General features: G+C 49.3%; 1 protein-coding gene across 8 annotated transcripts in view; it reads left to right on the top strand.

The window, feature by feature from the left end:
• The window catches only part of ARHGAP17 (Rho GTPase activating protein 17), a 41,873-nt gene that overhangs the window by 5,456 nt on the left and 12,330 nt on the right, over positions 1–24,087 (top strand). For all 8 annotated transcript variants that reach the window (XM_064726196.1, XM_064726190.1, XM_064726189.1 and 5 more), the window contains exons 2-12: positions 11,816–11,855; positions 15,396–15,500; positions 16,784–16,860; positions 17,918–18,029; positions 18,232–18,308; positions 18,960–19,071; positions 19,804–19,872; positions 20,027–20,108; positions 22,158–22,285; positions 22,958–23,069; positions 23,585–23,666. In XM_064726196.1, coding sequence (XP_064582266.1) covers positions 11,816–11,855; positions 15,396–15,500; positions 16,784–16,860; positions 17,918–18,029; positions 18,232–18,308; positions 18,960–19,071; positions 19,804–19,872; positions 20,027–20,108; positions 22,158–22,285; positions 22,958–23,069; positions 23,585–23,666 — 996 coding nt within the window. The remainder of the gene's footprint in view (positions 1–11,815; positions 11,856–15,395; positions 15,501–16,783; positions 16,861–17,917; positions 18,030–18,231; positions 18,309–18,959; positions 19,072–19,803; positions 19,873–20,026; positions 20,109–22,157; positions 22,286–22,957; positions 23,070–23,584; positions 23,667–24,087) is intronic.

The raw sequence follows: 24,087 nt of genomic DNA, 5'->3' as shown, positions 1-24,087 counted from the left end.
AGCTGCTGGATTGCTGTGCTGGAACCCTGGTAGGACCAGAGGTTCTGTCTGTAAATGGGGAAGAAAACAATGTAATGGAAGAAAACAATGTATTCTGGCCTGCTTCTGGTGTTTCCTTTAGGTTTTGTAAAGGCAGGGAGTTTATCAGGATCTTGTAATTCCTCATGGGCCAAGATGATCTCATGTTTAAAGTCCAGGTCATGAAGAGTCCTGAAGATTAGACACTTCAGAAATTACGTTGTGTTTTTAACAAACTTCTCTCTCATACCCTTACAAGGGCAGCAGCAGGTTTTAAATCAATGAGTAAGTGGTTGCTCAGCCCTCAGTTTGAAAGGCTCATGGCTTGTGATGTGCTTCCAGACCACATGAAACCTGGGAATGCCTTGCCCAGCTCCAGAGGCGGTGCCCGGGCAGGGTGTGATGCCCGGGGATCCCGTGGGTGGCATTTCCCAGCTCTGAGCCAGGGGTGCCATCTGACAGCACCATGTTTTCAGCGTCCCACCTATCCTGGGGATGCCATTCCCCTTGTCCTGACACTGCAGGCCCTGTGAACAGTCTGTCCCCATCTTTCTCATCAGCTTTTCAGGTGCTGGAAGGCCACAATCAGGTCAGCCCAAAGCTTCTCTTTCCCAGAGAGAACTAAACTAAACAACAAACTAAATTTTGTTTACTTGAATAATAAATTGTTGTGAATTCCAGTAGGAACCAGCTAAAGCCTGCTGGTGAAAAGAATGAAAAGAAAAAAGTAACTATATAACTTTGTGTGTCAGGTGCTGAGTGGGCAGTGGGTAAAATACTTGAGATTTTTGTTGCAGAAAAAGAAATTAAAGGATTCCAAAGGTAGTATTAGTTGCCTTCTTGCATGCGTGTCCTCTTCTCCTTTGGCTGTGTGTGAGCTGCTGCCTGATGGAGCAGATGAGAGGGCTGATAAAATATTCACAATCCAGACAGACACCCTGGGATCTGCTCTGCTGCAGCAGCTCCCTGTTCTGCCAGGGTCAGGACAGTGTGGGGATAAAGGCAGCCTCTGTCTGGAGAAAGCCTGGCTCACAGTGCCTTGAAATGAAGAATGAAGGTTTCTCTTTCTGTGCAGGTGGCTCCAGGAGGGTTTGAGAGCAGCAGGAAGGGCAGTGCCAGAGCTGGCACGCTGTGCTGTGCCACAGCACAAAACCAGAGCCCGAGTCACCATTCCTGCCCGGAGCTGCTGGGGGAGTGGGCAGGGATGCTGTCCAAGGGCTTTAGGTGCATCCAGGGTGCAGGGGTTGGTATCTGACACAGCAACAGCACAGCGAGGGAAAATGGATCTGCTTCAGTGGCAGTGGCTCTGCTGACGGCACAGGAGGGGCCTCTTTTCCTCATGGTGTTTATTCATATAAACAAAGTAATCCCCACCATGGATGATTCCTTGATGCTCACTTGGTCTGATGGGGGCTCTTCAGAGTGAATAATTTCAGTATCAGGTTATGCCCAGAGTCAAAATCTTGAAATAGTCATGATTTGATCTGCTGAAATAGCCAGAAGTGATGTAAGAGTCTGTTCCAGCCTGGTGCTGTAATGGGATACACTTGGAATTGATGAAGGCAAATGTGTTTCTTAGACACTGGCATGTTATTTTAAGGTTATGATAATGGATCTGTGGCCGGAGTTGCTTGTTAGAGGTCGTTGTGTTAGCAATGATGAAATGCCAAACAACAGGATCTTTCTAGGAAGGGGTTAAATGAAAAGTGTCTTTGTGTGTTAGAAATGTTTTCTAATACTCTGCAGTTTCTAGAAAGAAAGGAATTGTAAGTTGAATGAAGTAGCTGTGATTTTCAGCATTGAGGAGTGCCTCCAGCCCACAGTGCTGGGCCTGTCTGGGGCAGCAGCTGCCTGTGGCACAGCTCTGACCTGAAACCAGGGCAGTTTATTAAACACCAGTGCAACTGGGTAAGGAGGTCTGATTTCAGTAACTCAGAGCCAGGTGCCCTCACAGCGCTGGTGGTGACATGCCAAGTGATTTGGATGGATTACTGTACTAGATTCCTTTTTCAGGCTGTTGTAGGTACCAGTCTGGAAGGCTAAACTTAATCCTTGGTCCCTTCCAACCCAAACCCTTCCAGGACTCTGTGGGTTTGATTAAAATGTATTCCTTAGGAAGCAAACAGCCTTGGAACCTTGGAGCTGGAAGCTGTTACAGCTCTCCCATGGCTGATCCACAGGACAGTCGGGATCCTTGTGCAATTCTCCGCAGGAAGCAGCTCCTGCAGCCCGGGCCAGCTGGGTGAGGTCAGCACAGCTCCTCTGGCTGAGGTGGAGCCTCTTTCCTGGACAGGGGTTGTTGTGTGCTGCAGTTACTGCACTGCAGAGGGCCAGGGACATCCTGCAGTGGCCGCAGGGCAGGCAGTCAGAGGGTGCACAGTGCCCACATGGCCTTTGGCGCTCAGTGCAGGAGGAGTTTTTCCTTCTGTCTTGCAGATTGTCCCGTGCTCCACATTGCTGCAGTGAGTTTTTTGTGTACATAACCTCACTGGTTTCTCAGGAGCCCAGTGATGCCTCCAGAGTGAAATTTAAAATTAATTAAAGGAAAAATGGTAGTTTGTACAGCTGAATATTGCACAGACAAGGTAGGTCACGGTGAGAGCTGAAAATGCTGTTGTACGCACAGGTAACACATCCTCCATGTTTAAAGCTAAGAAAGCTGCTTTAGCCAGTGACAGCAAAGTTATTTTCAAAGGTGGGCTGGTTTTTAGAAGATTAATTGTCCTGCAGGCAGTTTAAAAGTCACAGCTGAGGTATGGCTGTGGCAAATACAGCAGTTATTCAAATGCAGACTCTTCACATACAAATATCAAGCAATTGTTAGGAAACATCAATCCCCAGATTAAAAATTCCATTTTGTGTAGGAAATGAAGCTGATAAAAACCTGATATTCTCACACAGAGAAACCAGTGTGTGAGCTGAGCTTGCAGCTTCCCTTTGGGTTGAGCACGGAGCTGCAGAGTGGTTTCACAGGCAGATTAAGTGTTCTGAGCTGCCGGGCTTTGTGGGACAGCACAGGCAGCTCGAGTAATCCTGCTTTTGTAACAGCAGGTCCGGGCGTGTGTGCGAGTGCAGGATCAGAAACTCTGCTTGGTGTGAGGCTGCTGCTTTCCCCAGACAGCCTGGGGTTGGCTTTCATTGCAGGGTGGCAATGGCAGCCCTGGGTTTCATTGCAGGGTGCCACTGGGCACTCGTGGCTCTGTGTGTGCCAGAGTGGCACTGGACACTCGTGGCTCTGTGTGTGCCGTGTGTGGCAGGGTGGCACTGGGCACTCGTGGCTCTGTGTGTGGCAGGGTGGCACTGGGCACTCGTGGCTCTGTTGTGTGGTGCAGGGTGGCAATGGGCATCGTGGCTCTGTGTGTGCCGGTGTGCAGTGGCACTGGGCTCGTGGCTCTGTGTGTGCCAGGGTGGCACTGGGCACTCATGGCTCTGTGTGTGCCGTGGGCAGGGTGGCACTGGGCACTCGTGGCTCTGTGTGTGCCAGGGTGGCACTGGGCACTCATGGCTCTGTGTGTGCCGGGGCAGGTGGCACTGGGCACTCGTGGCTCTGTGGTGCAGGGTGGCACTGGGCACTCTGGCTGTGTGTGGCAGGGTGGCACTGGGCACTCGTGGCTCCGTGTGTGCCAGGTGGCAGTGGGCACTGTGGCTCTGTGTGTGCAGGGTGGCAGTGGGCACTCGTGGCTCTGTGTGTGCCAGGGTGGCATGGGCACTCGTGGCTCTGTGTGTGCGTGTGTGCCAGGGTGGCACTGGGCACTCGTGGCTCTGTGTGTGCCAGGTGGCCATGGGCACACGGGCTCGTGTGTGTCCGTGTGTGCCAGGTGGCCACTTGGCACTGGTGGCTCTTTGTGTGGCAGGTGGCAGTGGGCACCGTGGCTCGTGTGTGCCAGGGTGGCACTGGGCACTCGTGGCTCTGTGTGTGCCAGGGTGGCAGTGGGCACTCGTGGCTCTGTGTGTGCCAGGGTGGCACCGGGCACTCGTGGCTGTGTGTGTGCCGTGTGTGGCAGGGTGGCACTGGGCACTCGTGGCTCTGTGTGTGCCAGGGTGGCACTGGGCACTCGTGGCTCTGTGTGTGCCGTGTGTGCCAGGGTGGCACTGGGCACTCGTGGCTCTGTGTGTGCCAGGGTGGCACTGGGCACTCGTGGCTCTGTGTGTGCCGTGTCCAGGCAACAGCAGAGCAGCAGAGCAGGAGCCGTGCGGGATCCTGGGGATGCCTCACCTCCTCCTCCTCCTCCTGCAGAAACACAATCAAGGGCTCAGCCATTAATTGTTAATCAGGAAATCAGCGCAAAGGCTCCGTTGTGAAACCGTGGGCATAGGGAATAGTGCCTGGTTTGTCCCCAGCTGACTTTACATAACTTCAGATCCCGGATTCCCTTGCAGCCTTTTGGCTGTCGTTTCAATGCTTCCAGCTCCTTTTTGCAGCCTGACTTTCTATTCCTGCTTCATTGTTCTGCCTTTTCTGCATTTCCTTGTTTTGCTTCTTGTGTTGATTCAGTTTGGTTCCTTCTCCAAGGCTTTCTCTTGCCAGTTTTGTGAATCCCCAAACTTAAAATAGATCAGGCTGGGCAATACATTAAAAAAGAGCCTGATCACTGAAGTGTTACCTTTAGTGAAATAATAATTTCTGGCCTGGAGTTTTTTGATACTTTGCAAGGCTGGAGCCATTGAATCCCTGGGTGCCCTGTGCTGGGGCCTCACCCCCTTCCCAGGGAAGAACTTACTTTTTAATATCTAATCTAAAGCTGTTTGCTGTCAGTGTGAAGCTATTCCCCCTTGTCTTGTCAAAGTTTTTAAAAAAAGGAACCAAATACACAAAAACGCCCAGGGTTTTTTCAGCACTTCAGTGAATTTTGTTCATTCCTGTAGTGCATAGTTTTCCTATTCAGACATGTCTGTCCTGTAGAAAGCTTGTCTGTAGAAAAGGCAGAGCTGCTTCTTGGAGCCCTTTCCAGCAATTAACAATGCAAGACTTCTGGGAAAAGAAATCATGAAGCTCAAAAATGTCTTGAGTCGGTGCTAATCCACCTGTGTCATGGCTGGAGTGGGAATCGGGATCTGCTTGGAAGTTCAGGAGATGCTGGAATTTTAAAATTCCCTTTTCACATGCGGAGGAGTTCTCATGTCAGCAGGTGGTTTGGCAAGGGGACTGCACTCGCTCAAATGTACAAGCTCCCAAAGGCACAGGGGGAATCTCTGAGCCCTGGGCTCAGCTCAGACCTGTGGCTGCCTCGGTGCCCAGAGCCCTGCCAGCCCGATTCCAGCTGCCCTTCCCTTTGTCCCAGTCCTGGAGCTCACACTTGTGGCCACCTGAGCATGGGAAATGCCTTTTCTGGCATCCAGGCCAGCCCTGGAGCTGCTGCCAGCGGGGATGCTCCTGCCAGGGCAGGGACAGGAGCAGCAGGACACAGCCCCTTGTGGCAGCAGCCCTGCCAGCTGATGTCACCTGCTGGGAATGCAATGTCAGCCCCGGGGTGCAGCTCCATTATCAGTTTAAGCTGATCTTAAGTGGCTGCTGTTGCTGAAAGGGACAGATTTCCCTGTGCAGCCTGTCTGGTGCTGCTGCCCAGCCCATGCCAAGCAGAGGGCCTGGCAGCTGGGAGCAGTTTGGGGGGCTGGAGGGCTGGAAGGACCCCCAGCTCACATTTGGGAAGGAAGCAAGCGGTCTCACATGGAAGGGGGTTCCGCAGGTCTGACTACAGGCTGTTGGGGCAGCCCTGCCCATGCCCTGCTCCATGCCCTGCTCCATGCCCTGCTCCATGCCCTGGCACACACCTGCTGCCTGCAGGGCCCAGGTGAGCAGCCCCGGCCAGGTGCAGGCCCCAGGTGCTGCAGGATCATTTCTTGCTCCTGGTGCCCAGGTTAAATTTCACCTGGAGCTGCTGCTGGGGCCCAAAGCACAGGAATCCCTGCTCTGGCAGCACCTGCTGCTTTGCTGGTGCGCAGGGGATGTAAAATTACACCTGACACTGAGGAATAACAGTTCAGGAATTATTTAGATTGCTTTCTGGACTGTGTCTTATAGCAGAACTGTGCCCAGCTAATTTTACATGAATGGTTCTGCATAAGTAAGAGGTTGTTCTTGCCTGGGAGAGACCGTATGTGAGAATAAACTTTTAAATGTAAATAAATACCTGGCAGTTAAATATTAAAAGCAGTTACCGAGACGTGGTGTGGAGCGTGTTTGTGTACCTTTTTTAACATAAATTATGTTAATAAACTGACATGTTTGGAAAGCTCAAGTTGTGTAGTAAAGTACAGCATAAGAAATGTAGAATGTAATACTGAAGGGGGGAAAAGCAAAGCATAGGAAATACATCATCATTTCATAAGCTATAACAGAAACTTTTAAAAGTTTGTCTCAGGTTCTTTGGGGTTTTTTGGTCACTAATTTATGACAGCTTGTCATAGGACTGTTTTCTCTGGGGAACAAAACTTGAGACCACTGCTGGGTTTTAGCAGTTAGAATGTTAATCCCCTGCAGCAGCACTTTGCCTTCCTTCAGAAGCTGTTAATAGTTTCACCAATCAAATGCACTTTGTAAAAAAAATCACATTGTTATTTGCCTGACAGAAGTTTGGGGTTTTTCAGAGTCAAAAAGAATATGGGGGAGAGCTTTAATAGCTGTGACTTTGTCCCAGGTATGGAATACGAGGGACAGTCAGTGTTTGGTTTGCTGGGATAGCAGGTGATTGGAAGCAATTGGATTTACAATTTTCTGAGTTGTAAATCTGTATTTGCACCCAGAGGTTTACAAGCTGTTGGACTCATCAGGCTGCTCACTGAAACACGGCTTCCTTCCCTCAAACAAAACTGCTGCAAATGGGCTCCTGCTTTCAGACCACAGTTGTGTTTTTGCCTGTAGAAAGTTCAGCTCAGATCTGTCTCAGGTTTGCAGTGCTGTGGCTCAGGGTGACCAGCCCAGCTTTGCTGCACTGAACCCAACAGTGCTTTGGTGAGCTGCCCCGTGTTTGGTGGAGCTCTCAAGGTGTGATACTAAAACCACTCAGGGAGGGGCTGTGCAGGGCCTTGCTGCAGTGCCTGTCCCTCCCAGAGTGGCCTGAAAATGGGATTTGGCTTGAGCTGTGCTTGTTCTCCAGGGCTCAATTTACTGCCTGGCTCCAGAGCACAGCCTTGGATCCATTTCACCAGGCAGGAATTCCAGTCCCCTCCTGTGCAGAGCCTGTCCTGGGCTTCCCTGCCCTGCTCAGGAGTCTCTGCTCTCCTGCCAAGATGATTATCTGCTCCCTGCAGCCTGCCCTGCCTCTCAGGCCTGGGCTGGGAGAGATCAGAGCTGAGCCTGGGCAGTGACCGGGCACAGGCTGATGGGGAGCTCACTACAGAGCATAAAGAAGGAAGGCAAGGCAGCAGAAATCTTTCTTTACCCACTCCCTGAGCTGTAGTTGTGCAGCTCTGAGGTGTGTGCATCACTGAAATGATTTGGAGGTGATGCGCCATTTTTAAAGGACTGGAAGCACAGGAGCTGCAGCTGGTGGGAGAGCTCCAGAACAGCCTTGGTGGGATTTCTGCATCACTGAAACATCCATGGTCACCACATTTACAATTAAATCCATTTTAATACATGCACAGAAGCTTACATTTTTAATTGTGGCGAAAAATGAGAATAGGAGGCAAACTAAAATTGTGCTAATGGCTGGTTGTGGTGTTCCCTAAATACTAATACTGAAAGTGAGTGGTGACTAACACCTGACAGCATTCTCTGAGTTATTTTTGAACGTTTGAAACCCACTTCAGAATGTTGATGTTTACCTTGGGTCATGCTGGTTTCCATTCAATAATTAGTGAGTGACTTGGTCCTGAAACACCTTGGAGTTGTATTTTCTGTGGAGTTTGTCTTGGTGAGTGTTAGAAAAGCAAACCTCTTTGAAGGGAAATTATCATCTAATTCTGGATTCCTTGTTTTGGAGCAGAGCTGCTGATCGTTTCATTTTTCCTGGCAGCAAGTGCTGCCTATTGTATGTGGAGAGCAGGCAGGATGTGCTGCCAGCCCGCCAAGGTGCTCGGTGTTACCTCACCAGAGGCCGGGCTGGCTCCTCCTGGTAACAAACACAGCTTTGTTTGAGGAGAAACCACCCAGCAGGGCAGGCTGGCTGTGGCTGTGGCTCCAGCTTGGGTGGATGTCTCCTTGCTGCCACTGAAACCTTTCCAGGGCTGAGAGCTGGCCCTGCCCTGCCCTGGCATCACCTCTGCCAGGCGCCCGCCCTGCCCAGCTGTGGGTGACTCAGGCTTGGTCTCCAGGGTGACATTGCATCTGAGTCACTGCTGCTGTCACTGGCCAGGGCTTCGTGGCTCATGTGGCAGGTTAGCTCTGCTTCTCCCTGCTCAGCCTTTCAGAGGTGTGCGTTTCACAGAGTCCTGGCACGGTTTGGGGTGGAAGGGGCCTCAAAGCCCACCCAGTGCCACCCCTGCCATGGCAGGGACACCTTCACTGTGCCAGGCTGCTCCCAGCCCTGTCCAACCTGGCATGGGGCACTGCCAGGGATCCATGGCAGCCACAGCTGCTCTGGGCATCTGTGCCAGGGCCTGCCCACCCTGCCAGGGAGGAATTCCCTCCTGTGTCCCGTCTATCCCTGCCCTCTGACAGAGGGATTCCCCCAGCCCCTGTAAAATGTCACTTGCAGTGGTTCTGTGGCTTTCACCTGCCTTGGAGATCAGCCCTGCTTCAGTGCTGATGCCCCCCCAGTGATGGGCAGGACCAGGGGGCTCTCAGAGACTCCTTACATGAAGCATTATACATGGAAGATAAACACTTGTTTCTCAGGAATTCCCGTCTGCTGTTTCCAGATGTGCAGAGAACACTTCTGGCCTGCAAGTGTGAAGGAGCTGCAAAATGGCCAAGTCGTTTTGGGGACAAGTGACTGAGGTTTTAACCTGGTGGCTGGGGGCTGTCCTGCCCACCCTGCCTGGGCAGAGCCAGGCTTTGGGCTGCAGCAGAGCCCTGTGGCTGGGCTGGGCTTCAGGCTGGGCCAGAAAGAAGGGAAAAAGTAAAGGGAATTAAAGGGAATTATACCATAAAGCACTCTGACAGGAGGTCAATTGGGGGCACATGGAATGCATTTTTACAATGTCACAGCCAGCCAAAGCATTGTGATTAACATGTCTAGAATAAAAAGGTGCAGTCTTTCCTTGTGAAACCAATTGGGTTTTTGCTTGGAGTGAGTTAAGGCCGTGCCACCCACAGGTAGGAAATGGCACCAGCATTTCTGTCCCATATCCTGTTTCATGCTAAGTACTGTATTTACTGTCTTGAAAAGAAAATTTGCCTGAAAAACCAATAGTTTTGTTAGAAATGAGTTTCTCAGTGCCCTGGCACCATGGGGGCACGGCTGGCTGTGCCCAGGGCTTTGGCTGAGCCTGGCAGCTGTGCCATGCTCAGAGCCTGCCCTGCTGCCAGCCCGAAGTGCTGCTTTCACAGAGTTCAGTACTTTTATCCCCTTTGTCATTAAGAGGATTATTGCAGCCATAACAAACGATTGTTCCCTTGTGTTTTTTACAATCAGTCTGTCAAAGGCACTGCTGCCCTGAGAGCTCAGTGCCAGCTGGTTCATGTCAGGGTTCTGTGGTGCAGCAGAGCAGCTCCATTCCCAGGGGTGCCCAGCAGATATTTGGGGTTTGGCACCTGAAGCCTGTGCTGTGCTGCAGGTGGGGTGCCAGCCCTGTGTGCCCAATCCAACACTCCCAGGGATTTCTTCACTGCTTCAATTAGATAGCGTGCAAATAAACCCTAACAGGGGCTGAGGACAGAAGTTTAGCAGTGAAAAACAAAGTCTGTTCTTTTTGAGGAGTTCGCTGCTTCCCTGGTTAGCTGGCAGAAGGAATTAGCATCCCTCGAAGTTGCAGTTGGATGGAAACTTCAAACTGGTCATACCTGTAATTCCAGGGAGACAGAGGTTAATTCCAGGGAGACAGAGGTTACTGCCAAGGGAGCCAGGTCCCTTTGATGGTTTGCTGCTTTCCCCTGTGCAGAGAGGAGATGGGCTGTGCTGCTATCACAGAGCTGTTTTCTCTTTCATGGTTGTGATCACTGAAAAACAACATTATTTAGTGGCTCTTTCTTGGCTTCCTTATTAAAGGTGGAATGTGGGCCTGCAGGAAGGGTGAGGTTTTCCCTGGCTGCATTTCCCAGCCTGACATCAGCAGCAGGGGCTGTTCTGCCCTGCCTGGCCTGGCCCTGCTCCTGCTGCCACCAGGGCTGGGCCAGCATCCCCAGGGAGGACACCTGCACTGTCCCATGGGGGCTCTGGGCCTGCAGAAACCACATCAGTTTGAGAAAAATAAATACAAAAATAAATACAGTTATTTGAGAAATAAAATACAATTCAGCAAAATAAATACAATTATTTTGCACTTCACAAATGATCCACAGTATGTGGGTAAGCACATTTAAACTGGGAGCAAACTTCTGTTGGCCCAGTACTGAGCCACCATTTACCCCAGTGGATAGAATATCCTAGGGAAGAGGAAGGAAAGGAGAGATCAAACTGTATATGACTCTAAAGTTGTATGGAAGCTCTATCCTAATGTTTGAGGGGGTTTGAATTAAAGTTGTGGTTGCAGCAGAGTGGGATATGCAGCGATACAATATAAATATATAAATAATAAGTATAAATAATTGCTCTCTAACAGGATGTCATTTCCGTCAGACGAAATGTTTCTGTTTGGGTGGGAGAAAAGTTTATCAATCTTGTCTGTGTTTTCCTCAACAAATAAATATTGCAGTGCTGTCAGGGTATTTCAGCTGCTTTTGTCTGAGTCTGGCTGAGGCTCTGAGCTTTTGCTTTATTCTGGCATTTAATTATTAAACACCTTATGGTTCACGACTAGTTGAAGCAGATAATGTGCTGTAAAATTGAATTCAAATAAATGCTTTAAAAGCACCAACCCAAACCTGGAGGAATCCTGTCCTTGGAGGCTTTTGGCACGCTCAGCTGCTGAGGGCTGATCAGGAACTCGAGCTTGCTGTGCGTGCCGGGTTCGCAGTGGGTTATTTGACAGATTGCAGGAGCTGATAAAGGCTGGAGTAGCTGAGGGACTCTGGCAGCAGCAGGGGAAACTCTCAGAACAGGAAGAGAGTGTGCTGGAGTCCCTCCAAGTGCTCCCTGGTGTACATGTGTAGTAACGGTGAGCACAGGGAGGAGAGATTGGGGAAACTGAATTTATCTTTATTTTATAGGCCTGGCAAAGGGAGACTCAATCACTGCTCGAGCCACAGGGCCAGCAACAAATAAACCTGTGTGAACATTGAACAATTTCAGTTTGTGTGAGCTGGGCTGGCAGGGTGTGAGGTTTATATTCCTGTACAGTCAGGTGCGCTGGCTCAGTTTGCTTTGGGTTATTCCATGTGCAGTTGCAATTACCATTTGGGGCTTGGTGCAGTGGTTCAGGTGCATTGATTCAGTTTGCTCTGAGTATTCCATGTGCAGCTGGAATCACCATTTGAGGCTTGGTGCAGTGGTTCAGGTGCACTGGCTCAGTTTGAGTTATTCCATGTGCAGCTGCAATCATCATTTCAGGCTCGGTGCAATGGTTCAGTTTGCATTGGGTTATTCTGTGTGCAGTTGGAATCACCATTTGGGGCTTGTGCAGTGGATTTGTGCTGCAGGCTGGGCACTCTTAAGGATGTCAGGGTTTCCCAAACCCCTTGGGACAGGTGAACATGGTGCTGTTTGCAGTCATGGCACCATAACTTGGAACTGAGCAGGTTTTGTTGGAATTGTTGAGGCAATCTTTGACCCTGAACATGCCAGTTGTCTGACAATTGTCTTTTTTCCTCTCTTAGGGCTGAGAGAACAGAGGTGCTCAGTGAAGACCTGTTGCAGGTATTGTAACATGCTTCATGTGTATTTTTTTAATGCTGTGATGTGTGAGCTTTCTGAGGTTTGTGGAGAACCTGATGTGGGGAGGAATACTGCACATGTCAGGGATGGAACCCTGGACATCCTTGACTTTACAGCACCTGAAATAACAGGTACATTTTGAGTAGAAAAACTCAGTTATTTCTGTTTCTGAGTGCATTACATGGCTTGGTAGAGTGGAGGAGGAACCATTCCTGCTTTTAATGAGATGAACAAGCCTGCTGAGCCCAGGAGCCATTGGTGCTGGTGATGTACCAGTCTGGCTGGGGAGGATGAGGAAACCCTGCTGGGCACAGCTGGTTTCTGTCCTCACTGCTTTCACCTGGACACATCAACTGGGCCTTAAGAGAAGGGGCACAAAAATCATCCCAACTGCTCACTGATAGAGTCTGTTACTGCTCTAAGTGAGTGTACAAATGCTTCTTGTTTAGCTGTGATACTTGTTCTCAGATTTGTCATGCTGACATGGATTTGTTTGCAGACTTGTCATCTCTGTGCAGATTTATCATCTCATCAAACACGACTCTCATGGTGGAATTGAAGCTGCAACTGTCACATTAGCAGGGGTGACTGATTCCGTGGAGCAGACTTGCCTGCAGACTTGTCCCACATAGCTGTCTTCCCTATTTCTCAGTGAAGGCTTTGTGAAAGGAACACGAATCAGGGAGGGAAGTCAGGCTGGCTGCTCCTGGACTCAGCGTGGTGCTCATTTCTGGTTCATCACAAAGCACCTCAGGGAGGTGCAGATGGAGCAGGGAGGTCAGGCAGGTGATGGAGGTGCTCCTGGTTCAGAGCAGGTGGAGCAGGGAGGTCAGGCAGGTGATGTGGTTGGCTCTGGTTCAGGAGGCACCTGAGGGGTGTGCCAGCCTTCAGACATGAATTCAGCACAAATACCCAGAATTACAGAGTCCCAGACTGGTTTGGGTTGGAGGCATCTTAAAGCCCACCCAGTGCCACCCCTGCCATGGCAGGGACACCTCCCACTGTCCCAGGTGCTCCAAGCCCTGCCCAGCCTGGCCTGGGCACTGCCAGGGATCCAGGGGCAGCCACAGCTGCTCTGGGCACCCTGTGCCAGTGTAATGGGGACCCAAAACATTTCACCTCCTTTTCAGGAGGTTGCTTTATTTAAACTAAAAATACCTTGCCAGTCTGACGGTTGTGTTGTTCATTTCTGAGGAGGTGTGCGGCTCAGAGGCACAAAGATGTTAAACACCTTGGTAGCCTGTGAGAGCCCAGCTGCTTTCTTGCTTAGCTGCAGAATAGTAACAAGAAGTGAAAGCCAAAAGCTCTGCTGCTCGTTGCCAAAAAAATTTTGCAAGCAAGGCTTTCCCAGGCCCCGAGCAGCCTGGCTACACCCAAGTGGAAGAATTTACTCACTTGTTTGTTTGCTCTTGGGGGCTTGAGCAGGGGCAGGAGGCTCTTATCTAACCCACGGGTTTGGAAACATGGTGCTGCTCACTTCACAAACACGGCTCACACTTGGGCTTTTTTATATTTAGCCCAAGCTTTGCCACAGGATTGTTACAGCTTTTTTTGTTCTGTTTTCTGAAGGGCTGTGCTCCATTTCAAGTGTCTGTTCAGTGTGTTTCATCTGAAGACAAGGGCTATAATTCAGTGCTCCACAGGCCTGTACAATAGCCCTGCTTTCTGGCACGGCCCCGTGGCAGATAATAAAGCAATTGTGTGATGTTCTGTACTCAGGGGATGGCCCGAGGGGACAGACAGCGTGGCCCCTGGGTCACACTGTCACTTCAGAGGTGGCTTGGAGGAGATTAATGCCCTTTGTGGTGTTCTTGCCGTCTCTGCCCTAGAGAGCAGATCAGAGAGGAGAGGGCAGGGCTGAAATTGTGGGGTCACGTTCCTGCTGTCAGTCGTGTGCCCTCCCTGCAGCTCGGGGTGCCTGCAAGAGCCTTGGCAGCTGCAGAGCTTTCCAAGGAGCCCCAGGCAGGGCTGCCCAGCTGTGCCAGGCTCAGAGGTGCCCCAGCCCCAGGGTGGCACCTGCTCCAGTGTGGGACACCCTGTGCTCAGTGTTAGAGCTTCTAACTGCCTGGCCTTGCAAAGTGAATTATTCTGTAGCAAAAGGATGGTTTGGAGTGTGGTGGTGGTGTTTGCTCCTGTGAGGGTGGGCAGGGCCTGGCACAGGTGCCCAGAGCAGCTGTGGCTGCCCCTGGATCCCTGGCAGTGCCCAGGCCAGGCTGGACAGGGCTTGGGGCACCTGGGACAGTGGAAGGTGTCCCTGGCCCTGGATAGGATTTAAGGTCCCTTCCACCCCAAACCATTCCAGGATTTCATTTTGAAGATAACACAAGAGAAGTGGATAATCTCAGCTGCAACAATAGAGCACAAACAATACCTGCTTGTTCATTGATCTCCTTATGGGCTTTTCCCACCTGGATTTAATTTTGAATTTGTTGCTGCACACTCTGTAGATAAAAGGCAGAGCCTTGTGCTCTCAGAGGAATCTCTGGGCAGTTTCTCTGCAGCTTTTTCTACCCTAATGGATTTTTACCGATCATTTTGAGCACTTCAACTTGGGTTCATTTTGCCCTCCTGAAAATATAATAAAAGTGATTTTAGAGCTGTGTCAAAAACTGGAATCTGTTCAGATTATTTCTACAGATGAAATCCACTTTTTTTTTCCCCTTGCTTTTTAAATAGAACCCATTCCAAAGGGCCTCCTGTTATTCTTGGTGAGTCATCAAAATGCAGATAAACAGCATTCTTTGGGTGCTGTGCACAGAGAGCTCAGTGCCACGAGCAGTTCTGTCCCACTGCTCATCTCTGTGTTTGTTTTTGGTGTTCTTTGAAATAAAATAGTCCAAATTCCTTGCTTAAAATCCCTTAAAAGAACAGTTTATCATGTATATATTTGTCCTATTCTCAGGCTGTGTATTAAGCCATGTTTGAATTAGATGCTGATAAACAGAACTCTTGTTTGGGCTTTGACTCCTGTTTTTTAATTCCCTATCCCATTTGAACCTCAGTAGTCTCTCCCTGGAAATTCTGTTTTGCTCAGCATGTGGGAGCTGTGTCCTTGTGTTTAAGAGCCAGGGAAGGACGTGCAGGAGGAGCTTGGAGTCCAGGTTTGTCTCCAGCACCTGCTTCACAAGGTCACAGTGAAAATGATGAGTTTTCCCACAGTTTTCTCTCTAAATTAGTGTCTTAGGTACCTGCATGTGCCATTCATCTCAGATGCCAAGTGCCACCCTGATTCCCTTGTGCCAAGCAGGACAATGCTTTTTCCCTTTCCCACTTTCCAGTGTCGTGAGCTCTGACTGAGTCTCGTGCCACTGAAGAGAAAAACCAATTTCGGTTTCCCCCCAAGCATTTTTGCTGTCAGGCAGTTCTCCTAAGCAGCTGCACTTCTTGTAAGCTGGAGAATTTGAGAAATCTGCAGCCCAGAGCTGCGTGTGGTACGGGGGGAAGGTTTTCTGCTGAGGCCAGGGAAATAACTTCTGGTTTTTGTGTTGTTTTCCCTTCCTCCCCTGTGTCCATGCCGGGCAGATCGAGAGGCGGCTGGACGCCGTGAGGTCCGTGTGCCACCTGGCCCAGAAGAGGCTGATTGCCTGTCTGCAGGGCCAGCATGGCACTGACCCCGACAAGAGACACGTGAGTACAGCTGGGGGTGCCACCAGGGCAGCGCGGCTGTGCCAGGGTGCCACCAGGGCAGCGCGGCTGTGCCAGGGTGCCAACAGGGCAGTGCAGCTGTGCCAGAGTGCCACCAGGGCACCACAGCTGTGTCAGAGTGCCACCAGGGCTGCGTGGCTCTGCCAGGGCAGCACGGCTCTGCCAGAGTGCCACCAGGGCACCACAGCTCTGCCAGGGCAGCACGGCTGTGCCAGGGTGCCAACAGGGCAGCACGGCTGTGCCAGAGTGCCACCAGGGCACCACAGCTCTGCCAGGGCAGCACGGCTGTGCCAGAGTGCCACCAGGGCACCACAGCTCTGCCAGGGCAGCTTGCTGCTGGCACTGGTGGCACTGCAGTGAAACACCAGTGAAACTTCAGTGAAACTTCAGTGAAACTTTAGTGAAACTTCAGTGAAACTTCAGTGAAACTTTAGTGAAACTTCAGTGAAACCCCAATGAAACCCCATTGAAACTCCAGGGACACCCCAGTGAAACTCCAGTGACACTCCAGGGACACCCCAGTGAAACTCCAGTGACATCCTAGTGAAATCCCAGTGACAGTCCAGTTAAACCCCAATGCCACCCCCCCAGTGACATCCCAGTGAAACCCCAGTGCCAGCCCACCCCAGCACAGCCTGGAGCAGTGCCAGGACACCTCATGTCCCTGCTGGGTGCTGGGGGCTCTCCTGACCCAGCCAGGGCAGATGAGATCATTTGCAGCCCTGCAGCTCTGACCCATCCAGGAGAGACAATTGCAGCCCTGCAGCTCTGCCCCAGCTCCTCAGGTCTGGAGCTGCCCTGGCAGCTGAGCTGGCTGGAAATGCTGTTCTGTACACATTTGGTTCTGCCCTCCTTAGCAAAGCTGTAGTTGGGTTTTCTTAGAGCATCAGAGCCAGAAAGAATTCACATTCCCACTTTCCTTTTATTGAGTGGCACAGACCTGGAGCAGGGGCACACAGCAGAGAGAGGTGACAAGCTGGATGCTCAAATCTCAGCTCTAAGCTGTTTATCTCTCCTTGGCAGTGGCTGAGATATGCTTTGGGCCAGTGATTCCAGCTAAAACTGAGAGGAAAGTGCTTTTCAGAGTGTCTGAGAACAGGAGTCTTGGGGCTTGAAGCTTTTTGTGACTTGGCATTTTCCTGGAGTCCAAGAAGGAGCTGTGTTTGTGTAATAGAAACCATATGGAAGGGGAGCAGAACCTGAGAGGGGATGTGCTGGCAGGAGTGAGCAGCACCAAGCTAAGCACTGTTCCTTGTGTTCCACAGAAAAAGCTTCCTCTCACAGCCCTGGCTCAGAACATGCAGGAGGGCTCCATCCAGCTGAGTGATGAAACTCTGCTGGGGTAAGTGTTTGCCTTTTCCCTGATTGCTGTCTGACATCTCATTGCTGCAGGGCTCCAATTAGAACCTCTGCGTGCACAAAGGCTGGTTTCAGTCTAATAAAACTTAATATTTCTAGTTTCTCTAATCCAAAGGGAGGAACTGTGAGCAAGCAGTTTTTCTGGAATGGTCTGGGGACAAGCTTTAGGCTGAATTGCATTACAGAGGATTCTGATTCTCTGCTATCATAAAAGCTTTTAAAATGGCTTTTTTCTTTGTGGGTTGGTAGAATTATCATCTCCATTTGAAGTTTAAAGTGTTGTGTATTCTACAATTAAACTGCATTTTTATTTTAAACTGCATTCTGCAGGTTTGATTTGATGACTTAAAATAATGTCAATTTGCATTAATGGCTCCTAGTTTAAAGTAGCCCAGATTTATCTGTCCTGGGTTATTTGCAATTAACAGGAAAGTGACTAAAACAAATGAACCTCCCTGTGCTGAATTCCTGGAGCCAAGTGGGTTTTCTCATTGCTGGTGGGAATTCTCATGGAGACCGTGTAGAATGACCTCAGAAACCTCTGGGAACGTATTTCTGAGCCACTGCAGGAGATTCAAACCTGGATAAAAATCTCACAGAATAGGGGTTTTCCTTATAACAAGCATAAAATGAAGGTCAGGTCATGGGTTTGGAGCCTGAGGTGCTGGGGATGGGATTGCTGGGAATTAGGGTGTTAAGACCTTCACATTAAAGGGGCTTAGGAGCAAGTGAAAAACTGCATTGAGCAGTTTCTCTGTGAGATGGAAGGATGGGCTTGGAAATAAAGACTGACTTTGTGCCCTCAGGGCTGCTGGAATCACCTGGATGTCTGAAAGCCTCCAAAGTGTTGTCATGGCTCAGGAATTTAGGAGAAAAAGGTTTAATAACAGCACTTGCCTGTCCCAGATGGCTCCGAGAGAGCACAGAGCAATTGCAGGGTTGCTTTGCTTTCTGCAGCTCAAAGCTCTGCACAGCTCTGCTCTGCCTTCAATCCTCCTTCAGTCAGTAACTGCCTTAACGAATTTCTGTGATTCTTACAGGAAAATGCTGGATACCTGTGGGGATGCAGAGAATAAACTGGCAATGGAGCTCTCCCAGCATGAAGTACAGATTGAGAGAGAAGTCATAGACCCACTGTGCCTGCTGACAGAGGTGAGACAGCTCAGCCTGAGAGGAGAGCACACCTGGACTGATGCATAAACTGAGCAGAAGTGGTTTATCTCAGTGCTGGTACTAAAAACCTGCTTTAAGGAGCCCTGTGTTAGCGGTGGGAAGTGGGTATGAAACATACAATATGTAATTTGTCACAGTGCACAATTTAAAATGGAATGTAAGCCCCCAATTCTCATTTCAGACAGAGATCCCAAACATTCAGAAGCAGAGGAAGCAGCTTGCAAAGCTGGTGCTGGACTGGGATTCTGCAAGGGGAAGGTAGGAGAGCATTTTAGTTCCTGGCTGCTTTTCTGTGTGTGTGAGCTCCTTGTTGGCATCTGATGGCTCCTGCTCTGCTCTGGTGCTTGCTCCTGAAATGCTGCTGTGAGCAGGCAATGGGTGAAAAAAGGCAAACTTTCATTTCAGTTACACCAGGAGAGGATCCATGACTGCTAGATCCAAACAGAATCAGGATTTCAGAGTTCTTACATGCCTGGATACAATTGGAAAAATGTTGGAAACTCATCCAGTTTCCAGTTCATACAAGTGTTTAACTTAAATAAGGAATCACTGAAGTTCTCAGCTTGAAGAGGGAGCAGGAGCTGTGTGGAGCCATCTCCTTGGGAGGCTCCTGGGTTTTCCATGAGCGCCTCTGGATGGTTTTTCCCTGCCCTGAGAGCTGGGGCAGCCATTTCCAGCATGTTCCACACCCACGTTATGGGGCAGACACAGGATTCTGGTGATTTTTATAGCTGCTGCTGGATTGTGTCAGCATGTCATGAATGCTGTGTTTGGAACCTTTTGGGTCTGTTGGAAAACCTCTGGAACTGTGGGGGTTGTTCCTGTAGAGAGAAACCAGTTCCAAGGGAGCCATAAATGCAGATTTGTGTTGGGTATTGATGCTCACAGAATGAAACTTTGCTTCCCCAGATACAACCAAGCCCACAAGACTTCAGGAACAAATTTCCAAGTGCATCCCTCAAAAATAGAATCTCTTAAGGAAGAGATGGATGAAGCTGGGAATAAAGTAGAGCAGTGCAAGGTAAGGACAGGATGAGTGTCCCTTCCCCAGCTGCCATGGAATTGCCCACTTGTGCAGCTGCAAATCATGTGGCTGTGGCAGTGCCTGTCCTGGGGGCATTTCATGCCAGCTGATCTCTGGATTGCTGCAGTTCAATGAGGAACTCCATCCAGGCTGTTTCTAAGTTGGGTGTTGGACATTTTCATGCCAGCTGATCTCTGGATTGCTGTAGTTCAATGAGGAACTCCATCCAGGGTATGTCTAAGTTGGGTGTTGGACATTATTTTCAGTTTCAGTCTGAGCCAGCTGTGTGCTGGCCATGAATGGATGCTCAGGGTGCCTGGGTGCTCCAGTAGGAGGCACCTGGAGGAAACTGAAGCTGGGCCACCCCAGGACCTGTGACACCCCTGAGCAGCTCACATTCATTTTCACTTCTCAGCAGCAAATGCTCCATTGAGTACTGAGAACTGAAACCATTTTTATTAGTACTTGTCTTTGAGTGCTATAAATAACTGGACTGAATGGCAATATGTCCTTGACTGAAGGAGGCAAAGTCTGCTTTGCTGCATAAACCAGAGTTAAGATTCTGAAATCAATTTGAAGAAATGACTGGAGCTTGAAGAGCACTTGGATCAGAGCAGGTGCATTACAGCTCCTCAGTTCAAACTTCCTGCAGGCAAAACAAACACAATGAGTGAGTGTGTCAGATTTGAGATGAGTAAATGTGCTGTCCTGCTGCCCATGTTTCCCCAGGACCAGCTGGCTGCAGACATGTACAGCTTTGTGTCCAAGGAGGGGGAGTACGCCCGCTGCTTTGTCACGGTGAGTGCTGCCCCTGGGCTCTGCTCCTGCACAGCTGGCCACACACACTGGGCTCTCACAGGTGCCATTTGTGTGCTGAACCTTTAGTCTTGTCTTATGTGCTCATCAGAAGCTAATGCTCTTTTTGTTTTTAAAATGTGGCTTCTGTTCTCAGTTATTAGAAGCACAAGCAGATTACCATAGAAAAGCATTAGCAGTCATAGAAAAGGTCCTCCCCGAAATTCAAGCCCATCAAGGTAAAGTAACCTGTGCTCTGGCTGATGCTTCTCCTTGCCTGTGCCACCTATGCACAATATTCTCCTCCTCTATCTCGATTCTCTTGCATGCACACTGATTTAATGAGGCCATTTTGATCTGCTTAACAATTTTACATTCCCGAGCATAATTCCATCTTCCTGTTCTCCAGAGTTCTCCAGCCATGTTTAACACACTAATCAAATATTAATTAAGGATCTCCCTGGTACCCAGGAGGGTAAAGGAAGGATTTTTCTATTTGCTTACCTGTTTTCCTTGTGCCCTTTTTCTGGTCACATCTGGCTCTTCAGGCCAATGGAAGTGTCACTGTGATTTGGTTCTTGAGTGATTACAGGTGATTATCAAGAAAACTCAATGGATTTTAAGGAGCTGGATTTCCCCCCAACCTCATTTTGGGCAATCCTATTTCCCAGTGTGCACTGCATGCAGGGAAACTGAGAGTTTGGGTTCTTGTGCTGATTATCAGCTGTTAAAAAATGGAATTGTACAGCTTCATTTCTTCCCTAAGAAGAACTGGGACTGCTGCTAAGCTTCCACTGCCAGGGGACTTCAGGTGTATCACTGATGATTTGGGATGAAGGTGCACTGTGTGTTTTGGAAACTGCTCCCCAAAGTACTGGCTGTGCTGTCCCTGAATCTTTGGAGCAATAGGTGAACAGAGTCTGAGGGAAATACAGTCTGAGCTGAGGCAGGCTCAGGTGCCTCCAGCTGATGCAGGTTGTTAAAGATGAACCAATTCAATACACAAATCAGTGGGAGCATTGTGGAAATGGTGTGGGATACCTGCACTCTGTGGGAGAGGAGGTGATGCTGCTACAACAGCAGGCTCAGCAGGCTGTGCAGAAGGTTCTTTGTGGATATGGCTGACTGAAATTTGTTATTTTGCATGGAATTTGGGACAGGGCAGCTGAGCAGCAAAGGCTTCAGATCTGGCTTCCCTAGAAGGAGCCATGGTGGCCAAGTGCTGAGTGCAGGGAATTTCTCACCTTGTGTTCCTGGTGTCAGTTAGAATCCCATAAAGGTTTGGGTTCAAGGGACCCTAAACCCACCCAGTGCCACCCCTGCCATGGCAGGGACACCTCCCACTGCCAGGGATGGAGCTGGCACTCAGAACAAGTGCTGAGCTTTCCTTTCCTAATGTTTGCTGTAATTTGGAGAGGTTGGGAAATGCCTTGTGCATCTCATGGCGTGTTAACAAATGAGAGGGAGTAAAACAGGACAAGGGAGGTGATTGATGTGGTTTTGTAAAGAAAAGGGGTGAATTAAATCCTTTGCAGGAACACTTTGCCTTCAGAGCACTCTTTGAAGTCCTCTGAAGTTTTTGTCCTTCTTGGCCTCTTTTCCACATAAAAGAAATAACACATCTGTACTAACAATAACCTTTTGCATCTGCATTTTTTTCAGTTAAAGTAGCAGAAATGGGTCAGAACATAAATTACAGGAAAGAACTAATTCACATTCAATTTGGAGAAATTTGTGCAAATTGGAGTTAAACGAGAGTTGAAGAATTAAATTGAAAATTTGAATGTTATGGTTCTGGGCTGTTACCTTGGTAGTTCTGATGTGGTACACTGGGACTGTTAACACCCATTGTAATTTGCTGATTTAAGGAATAAAACAGCTCAGTTTTTATTCACTTTAAATACAGTTAAAACCAAAATCAGCCCAGGTCATGCAGCCTGGACAAAATTTTCCTCACAGATTCTTGCAGAGCCAAATCAGCGTTACTGGAACATGCAGCCTTGTGCTGGCACTTGCTGAGGTTTGTTATTTATAATTCCAGTTACACACAGAGTTTGTATGTGATATTCCATCCAGAAAGATGCAGAAGTATTTTTTTCTTGACCACCAGCAGCTCATTTTCTCTTTGCTCATGATCCAAGGGACTTTACCAATCAAGGGCTGTAAAACTCCTGCTGTAGCCTGAACATTTCTGTGCTGTACTAGAGGCTTTCCTCTCTTCTTGCCTGGGCTGTGAGTCAAGGCTTTGGTAGATATCCTGCTCAGTGTTTTGATACTCTCCAACTTAGACAAATGGACTGAAAAGCCAGCCTTTGGAACCCCCCTGGAAGAGCACCTGAAGCGCAGCGGGCGGGAAATCGCAGTGCCCATCGAAGCCTGTGTCATGATGCTGCTGGAGACTGGCATGAGAGAGGAGGTGGGTGATGCCAGATCCAGGGGTGAGAGAGGAGCTGGGTGATGCCAGATCCAGGGATGAGAGAGGAGCTGGGTGATGCCAGATCACAGAGATCAGAGAGGAGCTGGGTGATTCCAGATCACAGAGATCAGAGAGGAGCTGGGTGATGCCAGATCCAGGGGTGAGAGAGGAGCTGGGTGATGCCAGATCCAGGGGTGAGAGAGGAGCTGGGTGATGCCAGATCACAGAGATCAGAGAGGAGCTGGGTGATGCCAGATCACAGAGATCAGAGAGGAGCTGGGTGATTCCAGATCACAGAGATCAGAGAGGAGCTGGGTGATTCCAGGTCACAGCCCAGGAATGGGGGAAAGAGGCCCCAGTGAAGCTCATAAACTGGGGTCTGTTTGTTAATATGTTGCTTAAGTAATTTCTTCATTCAGTAGTTGGTAAATGTTTTGCAACAGGATAACCTCAGCACTGTGTGAAGTGTTTTGGAAGTGGGTGCACATACAGTGAGATTAGGGTGGGCCGAGGGAGGGACAGAGCTGAACCATGGTCTGGTGGCAGTGACAGGGCACATGAGGGGCCAGCTGGGTCCTAGCTGTCAGGGAAGGCACCAGAGCTGGAGTGTTCTGTTGTAAAACTGTGCCAATGTGTGGTTACCAATCCATACATTTTATTTCTCTGATGCAGGGCTTGTTCAGAATTGCTGCTGGAGCCTCCAAGTTAAAAAAGCTGAAAGCTGCCCTGGACTGTTCCACGTCCCAGCTGGATGAGTTTTACTCAGATCCCCACGCTGTGGCAGGTATTGGGGTGTTCTGAATGCAAACCAGGTGTAAATTACACAGCACAGTTCCTGCTGCTCAGGGGGTATCTCCACACTTACATTGGGAGAAGGGACAGTCAGTGGAAGGTTCACTGCACAGTTTGACACAGATAAGTGTAGGTGCCTGTGCTGGTCACAGCTGCTGTATTTGTGATTATGGTGTGTAAAATTCAGGTGATCACAATGGCCCAGCTGCCATGACAGTGTTAACCTGGTCAGGGTAGGTTAGAGCTGGGTGTAGACCTTCAATACATCTTTATAAGAAGTCCTTTGTCCTGAAGGGATGATTCAGAGTTTTACAGCATGTTTCTGTCAAATTGCACCAATTCCTGACAGACCCTTTGTGCTGAGATCTGAGCAGTGTCAGGTCTGGCCACTTTCCCTGGTACTTGGAATTCCCTGCACAGATCAAACTGCATCAAGTGAGGGCAGAATTTTCTCTGAAGTGTGCAAGCAATGGCTGAGGAGCCAACCTGTCCCTGTCTGCTTTGCAGGTGCCTTGAAATCCTATCTGAGGGAGCTGCCAGAGCCTCTCATGACCTACAGCCTGTATGAGGAGTGGACACAAGCTGCCAAGTAAGCATGCTAGAAATAGCTGTGGAGGAAGTCATGCTGCATATCTCTGGTAAATTTGATTCTTCACAGATGAATTCAGAAGAAACAGCCGAGCTCACACAGTTATTTATTATTGCACTAACGGGTATTCGTGTAACAAATTATTTTAAATAATAAATAGCACAAAAAAAATTGCACAAAATGTGGTGAAATATCTACTTTGTTTAACTATTGGAGCTGCTTCAGGCTGCTGGCTGCACAGTATTGATGCTCAAGCAGTTTTGTTGCAGGTAGAGATAACTCAGGGATCTGACAAGCAGATTACTGAATACAAATCATTTATTTGGCATAAATGGAAGTTGATACCATCATCTCTTTGTCACTGCAGGAACCAATTCCTGCCCTGAAAGTAAGATGTCATGGCATTTTTTTGTCCTTTCAG

The sequence above is a fragment of the Zonotrichia leucophrys genome, chromosome 14, assembly GCF_028769735.1.
Source record: "Zonotrichia leucophrys gambelii isolate GWCS_2022_RI chromosome 14, RI_Zleu_2.0, whole genome shotgun sequence".
Taxonomy (NCBI): Eukaryota; Metazoa; Chordata; class Aves; order Passeriformes; family Passerellidae; genus Zonotrichia; species Zonotrichia leucophrys.
Note: the sequence above shows the minus strand (reverse complement) of the source record. Positions and strands in the feature narration are given on the sequence as shown.